We start from the raw sequence: 16,613 nt of genomic DNA on the forward strand, positions 1-16,613 counted from the left end.
GCAAGAAAAAAAACAATGAATATGTTCAAATGTTTATGTAAATATATGAAAGTTATACTTAAGAATACATATTGATAGCTCATTCAGACTGTTTCTGTGTTAGTGTTCATGTCTCACTTGAGCAAGTACACTATTCACATGGCTTGTTATTGCTACCAGAGAGATTTATAGATCACACTACCCCTTATGTTCCCACACTTTCTCAATGATTTTTCTTCTTTCCAAGTGGGTCTCAGATTTTTTCCTGCCAAACTCCGTTAAGCAGTGATGAAAGGGAGCAGCACTAGACGAATTCCAGAAAATCTTACTTCAACAGTTAGAACATCTGTGTATTATGTTTGTGCATCTCTCAAGCCCCGCATTCTTTCCACTCTCAGGGGGGTAACTGACTGAGGCCCACAAGCACTTAAAGTTATTACACTACAATTGATTAAATGTAACATAGACCTACTGCATGGATTACAAAATGAACGTATCTGAAATTTCAGTACATAATGTAAATGGGGAGTGTAAGTAAGTGTTCAAACTTGTCCTGTGGCTCACACATGTGGTTCTGGTTCACTGGATATACACGAGCGAGGTCCACACTTGCATTGTTTTGCTCTCACGTGTCTCGATATGGCTTATCATAGTGTGAGAGGGTACGAAAATATCCAATCATCATCCTTCAAACATGGATCAAAGATATACAAGCATGCTCGTACACATGTTGGATAAATGCACAAATATAATTGAGTCTGATGTTATCACAATAGTACACATTCCACACACTAGACTAGCTCAAAAATTGTTAAGGGAATAAAGCGATCCAAACCTGCCAATAATCTGTTTGTTATGTAAATGAACTCAGATCAATGAGTCAGCATGTTCCCAGCATATTTGAACACTTCAAACAAACTCATTGCTCATTCTGCAACAAACTGAGACCTTTGGTTATTTAGAGTAGTTCCCAAGATGTTTAATGTCTAAAAATATCTGGCATTAGAACAGACAGTGACATCCAAAACTGCTCATCCTTGCAGTTGCAAACTGGAATTGAAAACAAGTTGTAAACATTCTCTCTCACAGAACCTCCAGTCTGAGCCTTTTGTTTTGTGCCTGACACATAAATTTGGTATTTCTAAGATTGCTCTTTAAATCTGATTTTACTTGCTCGCGTAACAGCTTTCCAACACACTTCCACATGAGTCTGAATAGCAGCCCTGTTGTTTGTAGTCATGTGAAGAGATCCAAAAAGTTTCTTCAGCAGAATGTGAACTGGACCATTTGGAACAATGCCCATTTGCTGCCATGGTAACATGGAATCAAGGTATTTTCCATTCTCAAATTACACACTCCCCAACAAACAGATGGTTCTTGTCAGAGTGGGGTGAGTTTTACATGTAGACTCTTGTGTTTCTGAGATGCTAGATAAAGATAACTCCAAGTGTAAGGGAAGTGGTGCATGTTTTGGTAGAAGACGTTTTATGGGAACGTTCCATCAGCAAGCAGGCATGTGGGAGGGATCAGTCAGTGAAACAGAGGGGCGGAACCCTGATCAGACCCTTCAGCTCCCCCAAATTCACATCGCACACTCTTTAAGACATTGTAGCTTAAACACAGAGGGAAGAACTCGCCATCACAGCTTGAAGGATAAAGGAATTGATGCATTTTAACATGGCCTCAATGAGAATAGCTCTTTGTCTTGGAGTCTACATGTCTGCTTGGATTATCACTGTTGCAGGTAAAGTCCCATACTAGAGAACAACTGCTGAGATGATTTGAAGGCATTTTTAACACACGATCTCTAAACCTCATGTGGTTCCAATTCACATTCCTTTCTATAATCTGTATTGCGCAAATGAGGAGCATGCCCATTTTTTGTTGATGAGATTTTACCCTAAATGCTCACAAAGAATCATTTTTAGTTGTTTGGTGATGTTAAACTTTACTTTTATTTTGTTATTTTTGTGACGTATGACTAAATATATCTTTATTCTTTTGTTATGTTGTGGCTTGAATAAGAATAACCTCAGGATGTAAAAAAAAAAACCTGTTAAATCTGTTGACGTTACAAGAAAGTTATCAGGATTTATCTCGTCTATACCTGTACATTATGCACATCTTTGGACAGTACATGATAGACCCTTCACCTCCGGAAGTGTTGATTATTTATATGATCCAATTACAATTTAGAACAGGTGCTTGAGAAAAAAAAATGAGAAATCATTTTTATAACGTTGCCCAGCACGCTTCTAGACAGTGACTGATAACGTACTTTTGGGTACAGATTGGTCTAGAAAGGGTACAAATATGTATCATGCAAGGTAACAATAATGTGTAAAATATCCCACAAAATTTAACATAAACATTTAAATGTGGACTTGACAGCACAATATAGTTTTCTAATTTTTGATGTCCCAAACCTGTTTTTTTTTTTTTAGCATTCCTCAAATTTCCCAGTTTTTTGTTATCCTTGACTTTGCTTTTTTGGAATGTGTTGCAGAGAATATTTACAATTTAAAATGAGAGAATATTCCCCCAAAAAATAGTGTTCATCAGTTTGAATATTTTTTTTGTGTATTGAATTAAATAAAGATGTTAAAGTGGAAAACAATTGCCAGCAAAATGCCTGGCTTTTTTTTTTTTTTTTAAACTAAAATAGCTTACAATTTAAATTTTAAAAATTGTGATATGTTACCATGTAAGTGCTCCACCTTTGGGTCACATCTGCTGAGCCCCATTCCTAAAGTATGACTTCAATCATGGTCTGTTTATGGGAAAGAGTGAGTAGGATAAAGTAGTGGATGTTCCAAGAAAGTAGGTTGGTAAGACGTTATTATGATGAGGCGTCACTGAATTACGACATTGATATGTCTAAATATTTGAAAACAGTTGTGAAACATGGGTGACTAATGTAAAAGAGAGATATTGCGATGATCAGATAATGACTTCATATACTGACAATGCTGAAGGCGAGCCACACATGAAATTATTTTCAATCACTTGGTATTTGAGGGGGAGTTTGTAGTGTTGCAACACAAAAAAAGGTTGGGAATTGCGGTTTTGGTTTCTCATTGTTTTGTCATCGTGCATGAATGGTGACTGGTTTCTTCTCACTGAAATGCGTTATAAAAATTATTTCCATAGGGTCACCATACTTCCTCAGAATTGAGATCATCTGTAAACATTCACAACACAAACGTCAGTTGTTACCACAGAAGGATCCTTCCCATCTTACACTAGCCAGCATGAGGAAACTATAGGCCATGAGGTCACATGACGCTTTTCACATTACCATTTAACAACATTTTTTCAGTAGCAGGTCTCTCATCCAGCTGGCCAACAGTTAGGGGTGGGGTGTCCTTTGTGATGTCATACTCTCCAATATGTGTATAACTGCTAAGTTTGTCATCTCATAGATGAACATGCATCAAAAGCCGACAATGTACATTGGATATCTCTGGATTTTAAAACTCTTCTCATGTGGACTGCAACGTCATCAGACGACACGTTTACTGTCGAGTACACTTGGTGAGTCAGCACACACGCGCTCTACTTTTTTTCTGTAAAAGCAGAATATTGACATGACTTCCATGCCAGTGTTGTTTGTAGCAGACACTTGTAAAAATATCTACTTAATGAAAAGAAAAATATTACGTGTTTGACAGTAAATTGATGTTATGTGAATATCAGGGACAGCAGTGAAAAGTGGATGAGAAGTCCCAACTGCATCCAAATAGCAGAGACAGAGTGCGATCTATCCACTGAATTTGAACCTCTCGATAGGTATGTACCTCATAAACTGAACTTTGTGTTGTAATAAAAAGATACTTTAAATATTATTTTAATCTGTGTGTTTTAAATGTGAAGTCAACCTTTACAATAACATGTTCTATGCAGCCCCAAACTTTCATGGCATCATTATGCAAATAATATGGTGGAAGTTTTGATTTGTATCAACACTTTGGTTAAAGCGATGTGAGACATTTGCCCATTAGCTTTTAAAAATGGGACAGAATGTTGGAGTTTCTTTCTGTGTATGACAAATGTATGCTTTTGTACTTTGACAGGACATTTACTGCTAAAATTGAAACAGAACCTACAGACTTTGACAATATGGACGACGATTTACCTCACACTTACTCGCAACCCTTCAACCCTTATAAGCAGAGTAAGTTTTACACAAAGATAAACACATGCACATTGCAATGCAAACATGTATGCACAAACAGACATAAAATTAAACTTTTAAATTTACACTCTCATCGTGCAGCGTAAGAACCTTTGTACGCATTTTTGAGTAAATGAGGGCCTCAATAGAGGCTCGTTTGTAATAGACACAACTTCAAGTTTGTTCATTATATTTCCTGCTTAGGTGAGATTAGTGCAGCAAATTTCACAGTGGAGGTTGTGGAAGAAGGCAAAGTGAGAGTCAACATCGAAGATCCTCTAACCAGTTTCCACAAATACGGGAGGCAACTCACCATCAGAGACATTCTTAAGGGTGAACTTCAGTACAAGATTAGCTATTACAAGTCTGGAAATACAGGAAAGGTAAGAGGATTAAGGAACTATGACTTTGAATGGAAATGCAATTAAATATCCACTAAAGTTACTTGAAGTGGAGGATGAAAGCCAAAAGTCCCATAAGTCAAATGTTCAGAAAAGGTTTGTCGAACTCACTTTTTTGTATTATTAATAAATTAGCTAGAGCCTATCACAAGTGACTTTGGCCAAGAGGTGGGAAATTATAATTTAACTAATTTAAAAATTGAAAGAAACTTTTTCATTAAAGTGAAAAAGTACTAAAACCCAAAATGCTTTAAAAATTAAGACTAAATGACACTACATCTTGTGTTTATAATGTCTTCTATAAAAATTTCAATTTAATTTAAAAAGCAACCTAAAAGCAAATCATCACACACCCACACACTCATAATATATTCAATGTTTTTAATTTTAGAGAGACATCATATTCAAGTCCAATATAGGAGAAGTGTCTGGGTTGGATGCAGATCAAAGTTACTGCTTCATGGTGGCAGCTTTCATCCCCTCAAGAGACACACTGCACCAGCAAGGAGCCTGGAGCATCCAGCAATGTACTCCCGGACACAAAAATGTCTTTCAAGGTAAAGTACATGCACTCTTTGGAAAATGTTTCTAAGTCTTTCTGTCTAAATGTAATCTTCATTTTCCCCTCTAGAGCTGAGTCTCGGCGCTTTGGTTGGTGGACTTTTTATCCTGCTAATAATTCTCGTTGTCATCATCACAGTGACAGTTGTATGCTGCAGACGAAGAAACAGTGGCTCGCAAATGTATCAGTCATCTACAGTTGTTTAAATTAATGAGAATGAGTGTGTGTGTGTGTGTGTGTGTGTGTGTGTGTGTGTGTGTGTGTGTGTGTGTGTGTGTGTGTGTGTGTGTGTGTGTGTGTGTGTGTGTGTGTGTGTGTGTGTGTGCTTAAATGACCCACATTATCCGTATGTTTTAATTTGGAGTCAAATCCAAACTTGTTAACATCACCCGAGGGAGCTGGTCTTTCTCTGTGTACTGTGTGTGTGTCCACTACAATATTTTATATGCCTCTGCACTAATGTTAGATTGTATTTTTAAACTGTGGCTACATTGCAACCACAACATATTTACAATGTGTGTGTAAAAAAAAAATACATTATGGGTTCAATATTATTTAAAAAAACAACAACTTGTATCTAGATAGCAAATGGATCACACCTTAGCTAGAAACTGCAATAAGTATTTTCTTATTCCATTCCCATCAATAGTCTACAATTGCAAGCCTTGCATTTCTTTCTTTCAATGCTTTTAGCCATTTTATTTACGCTGTAATTCTTTAAAAGTCCTCAAGCCTGTTTCACATCCGTAACCATCAATATGGGGGCTTTAGGGTCATCTGGTGAACTTTTATCAGAATCTCAGTTACATTAACCAACTTCTCTCCACTCCTTTTTTTTTTTCTTTTTTTTCATTGAATTCATATAATTTCTGGAACTAACTTTTGTTGATCAAAAGTATGCCAAGACGACACAACTTTGAACTAAATGTTTCATGGCTTTCTTTCTTTTTTTTTTTTTTATCTTAAGATGTAGTGCACATGAAATATAACTGATCTGACCTACAGCAACAATACAGTACCATCATTTTGCTTCCTAATTTTCTCACAATTTATTTTCCTTTTGACAAATTATCAGTGATAGATATTAGAGAAACAGGGTCAAATAAAGGTCAATGAGATTACTTGTCTATGATTACTTTTTCCTTGACATACATATTTATTTATTTATTTATCTATTTATTTATTTGTTTATTTATTTATTTATTTATTTATTTACTATATAATCAAATCAAAGAGGTTCAGAGACCTGGACGACTACGCACTATGCAAACTTCAGCCTTATGCCCAATTCACACTGATTGCAGACAATGCAAGAATGGAGGTTGTGACAACAAGTACGACTTTTCAAAAATATGGCACTACACCTCATGTGGGGTTCAATATTGATGTATTCCTTGATGTTTCAAGCACAGACAATTGTATTTACATTGCAGCACATACAATATTACAACAAACACCATGGTATCATACAGAATTGTTTTGAATAACGTTTCACGCAACCTTGACTTTAAATGCCGATATCTGTATAACAGAAAACACACACACTGCGATATTAAAAATTGCAACTTAGTCTGATGTTTCTGGAGAAGATTTTTGCTCAACTGACATCCTGCTAAATCATGACAAAACATGACAAGCATGTTTCAACTTATATTAGAGGATACTGTACCAAAAATAGTGTTGGGTTGGATGAAGCAATAGCAGAATATCTTCCGAGACAGGAAATAACTACACATCACATATCAAGCATTAACAAGGATAGTATCACCCCTACGCCTAGACACATCACTGATCAGTGAAGGATTTCTGACTCATTCTATAAGACGTGATGACCAATGATTGTTAGTAGGTCATGCATTTCTGATGACATGACATGTTTACGTAATGTCAGAATCACAGAACTGGGTGCTATCACAGGATTCACGGTGTTAACATGCAATTTTAACAAAATAAGAATGAGGTAGGTATCAACTAAAACAAGAAAATCTCAAGTGCTTGCTTCCAGGCCTGTTTAAATGATATGGTATGGACTAAGTGTATTGAATATATTCATCACGTGAACTGGCTACATAAATACGCAATTTTTACTGAATACAGTGCTACATTTTTTGTGTCTTTCTTTTTTTAATGTCATGAATTGGTTAAATGACCCACTGCTATCCTCATGAATCACTCTCAGTGTAACTAATGTATCACACAGTATTGCAGAACCATTGCATAAACACTTAGGGCCTTATTAACTTAAAGTTTACCTGCCCCAAAAAAGGCATAAAAGTCATTGCGCATTAATTGGGCACACCCAGGACTGCGTCTGCTTAACGTGCTAAATTGCCACACAGTTCATTTTGCACCTTCTGGGAGGAGATTAGTATGCCTCATGTGTTGTGTGTTAATATGAAACCTGAGACAATGTGCAACGGCTAATTATACATCTTTAAATACCGTGTCTGAAAGACAGGCCCAAACAGCATCCATAAACATAGCCATAATGAGGACTGGCAAAATGAGAGGCAAGGTGGAGAAGAGATCTTTTCTGCCCATCTGATTTTTTTTTTTTTAAAACACCAGAAATAAAAAATATTGTGATATAGTCTCACATAGTTAACAATAGATGCTTATCAACAATTTCTCTTAGCTTCTGCACTGTATGTGTATTGTTTTAACAAATTAGGAGGAAAGTGGTTACCTTTTACTTGTACATTGATGACAGTGGATGACGTCAAATGTTACTTCAAACATTGCCTGCAGAGTTTTCATGCAGCACACAGGTTTTAAGATGGTGGTAGTTTCATGCTGGAACGGACCTCTGTAAATTTATTGATTATTATTTATTCATAAATAAATACAGATCATTCAGAATGGAAATCGACCAGCATGGAACTGAATGTACATATGTGACCTACATTGGAGAGTCCAATATATATGTTTTCATGATTACATATGTAATGTACAATGGATGATGAGTTAGGACAAAAACTGCCCACCCCCAATAAAACCGGGCAGAAAAAGATGAATAAAAAATGTCTTCATTTGTAACTGACTGACTGAACTAACTATCTATCTACGTATCTATCTAACTGACTAACTCAATTGCTACAGAGGATAAAATCCACACTACTATATACATCTGATCTTGAAACAAGTCCACTTATACAAGCTCAAGATCAATCAAAATATTGGAAATTATCGTAATGTTGGACCGATTAGCCTTGTCTTGGACGTGAAACAAGCAAGTGTATGCTGCCAGAAGATACTGTATGAAAAGAGTTATTAACTTCACAGTTACCCCCCAAAAAAAGATCCTCATAAATTACTAACAGTAACGTCCTAATAAATTGAGACATATTGTATGTTGTCAGGCCTCTATGCAAGCTGGTCCTGTTGAAACAGGCCCCTTCTGCTTCTTATTTCAGTTTAACTGCTAAACATAAAAACAGACATGAGTCTACAGTACTGCTGCAAATAACCATCGACACTCTTCCATCCCTTTGTCAATTTCCCTTTAAAAAAATGTTCATCTTCTTAATTCACTCATTGTGGGGATGTGAATACCATTGTTGATTATAGATGGATCATTTCAGGTCGATTCCCTGAGTTGGGGACTCAGCTTTCTCCTTTGCCTAAAACACACATTGATCCACATAATGTGATACATGAATAAATATACAAATTTGCATGCAGCATTTGATAAATATTATGCAGGAACTTACCCTGAGTGAAGGTCGGGGAGGTCTTACTGGTCTGACTGGCCGTACTGGCTCTGCTACACTGTTAACTTGTCTGTGGTACATAGGTTCTAGATCATCAGCTACATCAGGACAACCAATGTATCCACCAGCTCGGAACACAGAACCAAGATCACCCTCTAACATGTTGTGACTAGAAGGATCATGAGATATGCAAGTCTGGTTGGTGGACATAATGCTGCAGTCTATGAGGGCGTCTCCAACACTGATAGTACTGGGTTGGAATTCTTCTGGTGCCACGTCACTGTCGGAGCTGTTACTCAACTCTGGTTTGAGGATGGACTGATTGTTGTTGGTTTCAGGGCTACGCTCATCTTTTACCAAGTCCAACACTTCCTGGTTATTATGGCCATCCAAATCGAGCAATTTCTCATATTCGTTATTATCGAGATTCATTGTTCCTTGGTTTTCATGGCGATCTAAAGCTAGCTCTTCCTGATTTTCAACTACTTCTTGATTGCCATAGCTGTCAAAATCCAACACTTCATGATTTTCAGTACAGGAGAAATCAAGTTGCTCTGAATTAGCTTGGCTACAAAATTCCAGCACTTCTTGGTTATCATTTTTATGCTCTTCAACTTCCTTGTCACTTATAAAGTAATAGTGTTCAACCACTTCTTGGTTTTCAGGACTACAAAGATTTGTGAATTCTTGATTTTCTTTGCTTACTAACTTTACAATTTCACTGTTGACCAGAGATGATGATTCCATCCCTCCTTGGTTTCGGCTCTTAAAAACATCCGGCAGTTCTTGGTTATTGTTGCTACAAGGATCAAGCACTTCTTGGTTTTCATAGGGAAGAGGTTCTAGTACTTCTTGATTGCTATAGTGAAAGGATTCTTCGTTGTCCTTATTGTGAAATTTACCAATGGCCATGTTTTCCATATTATCATCGCAACAAGGTTCGGGTACCTCCTGATTCTCTTTTTCAAGGCTGAGCTTAAAGCCATAGGGATCGGAGTCCTGTAACATTTGAGAAGAAGGGATTTCATACTCATAGGAATAAAAACACAATGGGTCTGCTTGAGAAGAAGCGTGTTCTGGGTCAAAATCCAGATCTTGATCACTGGGTGCTGGGCTCAGCTCAGCTTCATCGGGGTCCAAGAGGGTGAGACTAGAATGTTCTGGACTGAGCTTGAAGCCATATGGATCAAAAGAAGACTGACTTGTTAGTTCACAGTCAAAACTCAGGTTGGCCTGTTGTGACTCGTGTTCAATGTAGGCTTTATGAGAGTCAACAGAGTTTGGAGATGTCGAAGGGTCTTCTGGTTTCTTTTTGATGTCACTCAGCCAATCTGGTACTTCTCCATCACTATCAAGATGCTGAGAGCTGTCTTTTTTGTTTGACACCAACGATGCTGGATCACCAAGCTCAGGGACAATGATAGCTGAAACAAAACAAAGAAATCTGGTTTGCTTTCCAAATTATGAAACCATCACAGGAAAAATGTACAAATAATTTTTAGGATTCAAGGAACATCCAACTGCTGTCATGCCAATTACACATTGAGACAGTTCACAGATTTTTCTACCACAAATTAACTTTGGGGGTGTTGAATATTTTTATTAAAAAAAATACAAAACCTTGTATTATTTTCTTTCCAACTCACAATGATGCTTGATTTGTTGGTCTATCACATAAAATCTGAATAAAATAGTTTTATATTTGTGGTTGTAATGTGAAAAAATGTAAAAGTTATAAAAGACTTGAAGTTCAAAGGTTATATTTTTCCCCCAAAATTACCTTCCTCTACTTTTGCTGTTCCCTCCTTGGTCAACTCTCCAGCCAGAGATCCAAGACTGTGCTCCTCGATGTCAGAGGGTGGGGAGACGGCGCTTAGGTCCAGTTCATACCCATTGGGATCAGATTCTACAGAAAACTGACCCTGGGTATGCCAGCCTCGTATGGGCTCTGGACCGAGCTCCTCAGATGAACTCTGGATTGGTTTAAATCCATGGTTATCATTTGTCCCAGGGATGGTGTCAAGATCCTCTTGACTATAGCTGATCTCAATGTCACTATCTTCATCGGGAAACTCACACTCAAAACACTGTGTTCCCGTTGAAGCTTTATTTTCAGCACAAGATAGACTAGTGTCGGCCTCATCACAAAGAATGACTTCTCCGTCATCACCACCAACGTTGGCTTCTGGAAACAAAATGTCTGCTGCAAAGGGGTCACTGCCTTTGAAAGGATCTGATGTAAATCCATCTAAAAAAACAACAACAGATAATATCAGAATTAGAATATCATATAATATTCTATTTCTAAAAGTCTATTGACTTGATTATTAAATCTGACCTGATGAGTCTGTTTTCGGGAAGAGGTCTTCGTTAAATAGGTCATCTGCAAATAGAGCAGAAACAGAAAACAAATGTGATGAAGTCCAGTTATTTAACAAAATGAAACAGGGTTAAAAAGTAACCTTTCTGCTGAAAAATGAAACTACGTAATAAAACTAAATGTTTTAAATCACAAATCATATGACACATACGGCCTATATGACAATGCGCAAATGGGTCAGCTTGATAGAAGTCCAATTTGTTCAGAATGGACTGTTCCTTTATTTCCCCTTGATCCTCACTGATGTCACCCTCGTCTGGATCATCTTCCAGGTTAGATCTGTCCATCTAGAGAACAAATGGCAAATCATATTTGAACATTTAATTATTGCTCCTATAAATACATATGGAAGCACTGTAACAATGTCTCATGATAACGACTAGTATTCCCTGGAAGACATTTGTGTTTACAAAACTAACCTTTGGTGAGCTGCTGCTACTATCATCTACCTCTTCTCTGGTATCAGCCAAATTATTGCAGAATGGTGCGCTGTTGGCTACCTGGTCACACATAAACACAAAGGAAATTTGTATACGGTGTTGTGAGAAAGTAAATGTGGCTAATTATATTTTTGAAAAGATGAATTCATTCTCACTGACCACACCTGAACATGAATACAGTTTAAACACAAAAGAAAAATATTAATAGACTGCAAAAAAGAAAAAAAAAATCACTGTATAGCTAGCTACACAGTTGAAGTAGCAACGGGAGCAAGTACAGTGTGACATTTCAATTCCACCCCACTCCATTCTCTGACATTTGTTACGAGGCATTTGAATATAATTTCAGAAATCAACATGGCAGACAAAAACTGATTTTAAAATGATTTACCATGATTAGGTCAGCATATGCAGGCAGTGATTGGCTCCTTCCCCACGGTCTGATTGGAATTGGTTCATCCTCAGTTGTATCTGCAGGAGATGTTGAGCCTTCAAGCTGGCTCTCTGGAGTAACTGCACCACCTGACACAGAACATAGCGTGTGCTCTTCCTGCATGGATGACACCAGTGACTGTTTTTTTTGGTGCTGACCAACGTTACTAAATAGTCAAAAGAACACAAAACAAAAGTGGTGACAAACACAGCTACAGATACTCCAGGAATGTCACTTTGATAGCTCCAAATACAAATACAATCCATGAAAACGACCGGATTCTCACATTGTGACATCACAAAGTGAGGAGCCACTCGTGACCTCCCCAGCCACTAAACCCACGCCCAGTTTCTCAAAGCAGCTGTTCCTGCAACTTGAGTTGACATGCAGCTACTCTGATTATTTGGTGCATTACAGTAAATGAGCTTTTTTTTCAAAATAATTTTGAGACTTTTTTGTATTTTTTGAGACATTGACCACACTTCAAGTCTAACTATGAACAGCGGAGGCGGGATTTGATGAAAATAGCCACAAAAAAAAAATTGTATTTCACAAGAAATTTGCCATTGTGTTTGCATTGTGTGGGTCGACCTCCGTGCCACCCAGATTAAATATATTTCAAAGAATAGCCTTTTCTTTTCCTGGTAAATAGAAGAAAAATCAAATATCGTCAATATCATCTAATAACAAATCCTTATTTCATGATACATATAACAAATATGCACTTTTGCCTGTACCTGCAAGATTTCTTCATAGGACTGTCTAATAGAGTCCTGGAGAGGATAGTTCCTCTCCCCAGCCTCCTCCATCTTGCTCTTGGCTTGTTTCACCTCCTCTTTGAGCTTCCTCAGTCTCCATCTGGCTCTGGCAAGCTCTCGCTCATACTCCTCAACTTGGCTCTCCCTCTTAACCTCTTCAGCCTGCAGAGATAGTATCTGGAAAATACAAATATTGACAGTCAGGTGTTTTATCATCACATATCGTGCCGACTTGATTAGTAGCGTACAATAATTAGTGTTACCTGTTGACTTTCTTCATAGCAGAGCTGTCTGGTTGCTTTTATTTGCTGAATAAGCTTATCTTTGTGATTTTCTAATTTGATCAGTGTTTCTTCTAGCTCCTTGCGGTCTGACTGCTGCTCCTGCAGTTCCAGATTTTCCACTGTTACCGCATTCTCAAGCTCCTACAAATGTAAAAACACATGCCCATTCAAAATTTGTGGGCATGGAGGTTTGACATCATATGAAATGATAAAGTGGTGAGGTAAAGGTAAACCAAAATAAAATACCCAAAATTCAAATTGAGCATTTGGGAGTGAGTGAGTGAGCAAGGTTTGGCTTAACGTCATGACACTTTTAACAGAAAACAATATGATTGATGATGTGCTTTGCTAAATGATATAAGTTATTGTAAAATTAATATACACCTTACATATTAAAAATCAAACAACAGACATTGATTTACAAGGTAATCTACAAGAATACTTTCCATTCATTTTGCAGTTTCTTATTACCATAGCTGGATTTACTGATTTTACTACCACGTCACATTACAGCATGCGTGACACAAGAGCATCATGGGAAATGAAGTGATTGCTGAATTTAAAAAAAATGGCACAGACAAATGCAACAAAAATGAGATGGCATGCATCATATGCATCATGAAACAAATGAATCACAAATTAACATGCACAAACACACAAAACACGCACACACACACACCAGCGCAAGGTGCTGCGGTCTTCTTACTCTGATCTCGGCTGACTTGCTGAGGACTCTTTCGTCCGTTTCCACGACGTCAGTTTCCCTGGGAGATGACCAGCAGAGAAGACAAGAGTGTTTCAGGAGTGAGGAAATGGAACATTCATTCTTCCAATTAGCCTTTCCTCCATCATGCCCTTCTTCCCATGAGCTGTCTAATTTATCCTGCTGCACTGTTGGCTCCTCCATTGCTCGCAGTCGCTCCACTGCAGAGGAGGCGGAGCTACATCTGTGAACGTGACAGTATGTGCATGTGCGTATCTGTGGTCATTGAAGCTAGAAGCCACACTGCACCAATGTGAGGCGGGGAAAAATATGAAGGGGGGTGAGTCAGACAGAATATTGGTAGAGTGGGCGTAGCCACATTGCAAAGGAAACTTATTGATTTCAATTCATTCTTTTCTACCTCCTTCACAATCGCTCTCTCTTCACACATCAATTGGCTCCCCCCATCCAAAGCCCACCCCTACATCCATTATTTGCTATTGCAGTGTTCAGCATTAGGAACAGAGCCATTCATAAAAATGCCACAGAAAACACTCTACCAGAGGGTGAATATTATCTGGCTGCAAACAAACAAACAAACAAAAATCATCAGTATTTTAATTTCAATTTTATGTGGAGCAGTCACCTCCATCCATCATTTATCTGAACCGCTTTTTCTCACAAGGGTCGCAGACATGCTGGAGCCTATCCCAGTTGACTTCGGGCAGTAGGCAAGGGACACCCTGAAGTGGTTGCTAGCCAATCGCAGTGCACACAGACAAAAAAACAAACATTTGCACTCAAACCTAAGGGGAATTTGGAGCGCTCAATTGGCCTACTATGAATGTCTTTGGCATGTAGGAGGAAACCAGAGTTCCCGGAGGAAACCGTACAGGCACGGGGAGAACATGCAAACTCCACAAAGGAAGGCCGGCACCGTAATTGAACCCGCAATCTGTGCGCTGGACGCTAACCAGTGCAATAGAAATATTCAACAAACACCTTATCCAACTAGAGCAGTACCATCAGGATTTTTTTTACATTGCTATTAAGATAAAAAAAATATTGTTACTTATTTGATTAGTTTTAACCAGCGATGGGTGGAGCTTCACAATTTAGAATGAAAAATTCATTTGAATGTCAAAAAGTCACAAATTTAGTACATGGGTGTTAGCCAATGTTCAGACAGCAAAACAAATGTTGAAAACCTCAATGTTAACTTGAAGCACTTTCTACCACTCTACTTTTCCTTCTGTACCTTTTTATTATGTTTATCTTGGATGGAATTAAATGATAAATTTTATTCTAAGACTCCTGCAGAATAGGCAAAAGCAATATGCTAGCTCTTTGAACAGAAATGAAATTATATTTTGACTGTAATTAGTACTTTCATTGCATTTGATAATTTGGTTTCATTCTAATTGGAATACAAGGCTCTATGTAAAACTGACAAGTGATTATTTTTGTGTTTAATCTATATAAGACATTTGGAAGCAGCTGCTTTTACTTGGGGATAATATTGACCCAATGACCCTTCCCCTGATTTTCTGACATACTCCAGACCAAAATACTAACTGAATCCTAATTTCTTTGTTGACATTCTGATCTGCTCAAACTCATTCTGAAAATATACAGTGTTATTTGTGTTGTACATATTTTGTTTTGACTAAGAGGAGGCCATGGGAACGACCCAGGACACACTGGGGAGGATGAAGAGGCCTGGGAAAACCTCAAGAAGAGTTGGACAAAGAAGGAAGTCCACGCCGCGAAACCTATGCCAGAATCGGAGCACAATAAAATGGTGGTATGATGGATGGAGAGAAATGATGCATGAAAAGCATTTTCATTTATTTGGAAATGTATAGTGCTTGGACTTGTTTATTTCCTACAGTAGGGTTGACAGTTCTTCAATGAGTTTGCAGGGAATTTTAGGCCTTACGTATGGAATAAAAACAAGTTGCCTTAATGGGGTTTTATTGCATACAATTGGGCAACCACAAAAATGGCCCAAATCTCAAAAACCGACTTTAAGTGCACAGCATTAACAAAAAGTCATAATTGCCCATCAACATTATTAGTCTAATTAAATTTAGAAGTCATGTCATGCAATAGAATAATGCAAGCAGGTCATCGAGAATATGAAACAAACGTATCTGTACCGTTCATCTTTTGGGTTCCTCGCGCTCGATGTCCTCAGGCAGTCCAGAACAAAACGCATCATTACTGCAGTCCTCCCACTCTCATCCTCCGACCGTTGCTTCCGTCAACGATCATGCAGCAAGCTTGTAATAATGGACGACAGTACAGAAGCCCACTGTACAGTCACCTCTTTTCCTGCAGAATATCAAGATTCCCGAGGTGAATAAAAAGTCAAAATGCTCGGACAGTCGGACACAATGATAATAATTTATGGTGAGAGTCGAAGCGACAAGACCACCGAAGAAAAAAAAAAACATCCTTTCTGGACCTTCAAAATAAAAGCTGTGCGTAAATTACCTTGCGTGTGTGTGCGAGCAGCGTGCGATAGATTCCCGATGTGCCTTGCGCTTCTGACTGACTGCCAGGCAACCAGTTCAGGGTGGATGGATGGATGGATGGATGGATGGATGGATGGATGGATGGATGGATGGATGGATGGATGGATGGATGGATGGATGGATGGATGGATGGATGGATGGATGGATGGATGGATGGATGGATGGATGGATGGATGGATGGATAGCCTGCCCGCTTTACTAATTGTAGAAAGCCAATAAAGGTGAAAATTCCAAATCGTGACGTTCCCTCCA

At 38.1% G+C, this 16,613-nt stretch overlaps 2 protein-coding genes across 4 annotated transcripts; one reads left to right on the top strand and one right to left on the bottom strand.

Annotated features, from left to right (window-relative positions):
- Positions 1-1,580: 1,580 nt before the first annotated feature.
- Positions 1,581-6,367, top strand: LOC147046428 (tissue factor-like). 2 transcript variants are annotated; one of them, XM_085930737.1, is made up of 7 exons: positions 1,581-1,723; positions 3,402-3,513; positions 3,676-3,768; positions 4,053-4,153; positions 4,358-4,536; positions 4,946-5,111; positions 5,186-6,367. In XM_085930737.1, the coding sequence occupies exons 1-7, from the start codon at positions 1,645-1,647 to the stop codon at positions 5,320-5,322; spliced, it is 867 nt and encodes a 288-aa protein (XP_085786863.1). In that variant the 5' UTR covers positions 1,581-1,644; the 3' UTR covers positions 5,323-6,367. The 2 variants fall into 2 exon arrangements, with proteins under 2 accessions (XP_085786863.1, XP_085786864.1); XM_085930738.1 differs by lacking the exon at positions 1,581-1,723 and adding an exon at positions 2,732-3,253 and having other exon boundaries at positions 5,186-6,363.
- LOC147046429 (uncharacterized) lies at positions 5,334-16,167 on the bottom strand. 2 transcript variants are annotated; one of them, XM_085930736.1, is made up of 11 exons: positions 15,984-16,167; positions 13,801-13,885; positions 13,101-13,262; positions 12,817-13,014; positions 12,038-12,196; positions 11,626-11,706; positions 11,358-11,493; positions 11,165-11,209; positions 10,607-11,074; positions 8,827-10,250; positions 5,334-8,736 (listed from the first exon to the last, which is right to left on the bottom strand). In XM_085930736.1, exons 1-11 carry the CDS (start codon positions 16,043-16,045, stop codon positions 8,689-8,691), a joined length of 2,868 nt encoding a protein of 955 aa, XP_085786862.1. In that variant the 5' UTR covers positions 16,046-16,167; the 3' UTR covers positions 5,334-8,688. The 2 variants fall into 2 exon arrangements, with proteins under 2 accessions (XP_085786862.1, XP_085786861.1); XM_085930735.1 differs by lacking the exon at positions 15,984-16,167 and having other exon boundaries at positions 13,801-14,028.
- Between the last annotated feature and the right edge of the window lie 446 nt (positions 16,168-16,613).

The sequence above is a fragment of the Syngnathus leptorhynchus genome, chromosome 14 (genome assembly GCF_054491065.1).
Source record: "Syngnathus leptorhynchus isolate UIUO chromosome 14, UIUO_Slep, whole genome shotgun sequence".
Classification (NCBI taxonomy): domain Eukaryota; kingdom Metazoa; phylum Chordata; class Actinopteri; order Syngnathiformes; family Syngnathidae; genus Syngnathus; species Syngnathus leptorhynchus.

What these genes read in the sequence shown, in the direction of transcription:
- LOC147046428 (XM_085930737.1), top strand. Translation starts at nt 1,645, where the DNA reads ATGCATTTTAACATGGCCTCAATGAGAATAGCTCTTTGTCTTGGAGTC. An exon ending in GAATTTGAACCTCTCGATAG is followed by an intron (nt 3,769 to 4,052) that starts GTATGTACCTCA and finishes GTACTTTGACAG; the next exon opens with GACATTTACTGCTAAAATTG. An exon ending in CTTCAACCCTTATAAGCAGA is followed by an intron (nt 4,154 to 4,357) that starts GTAAGTTTTACA and finishes TTTCCTGCTTAG; the next exon opens with GTGAGATTAGTGCAGCAAAT.
- LOC147046429 (XM_085930735.1), bottom strand. Translation starts at nt 14,028, where the DNA reads ATGGAGGAGCCAACAGTGCAGCAGGATAAATTAGACAGCTCATGGGAA. An exon ending in GCTATGAAGAAAGTCAACAG is followed by an intron (nt 13,015 to 13,100) that starts GTAACACTAATT and finishes TGTATTTTCCAG; the next exon opens with ATACTATCTCTGCAGGCTGA. An exon ending in CCTATGAAGAAATCTTGCAG is followed by an intron (nt 12,197 to 12,816) that starts GTACAGGCAAAA and finishes TCATCCATGCAG; the next exon opens with GAAGAGCACACGCTATGTTC.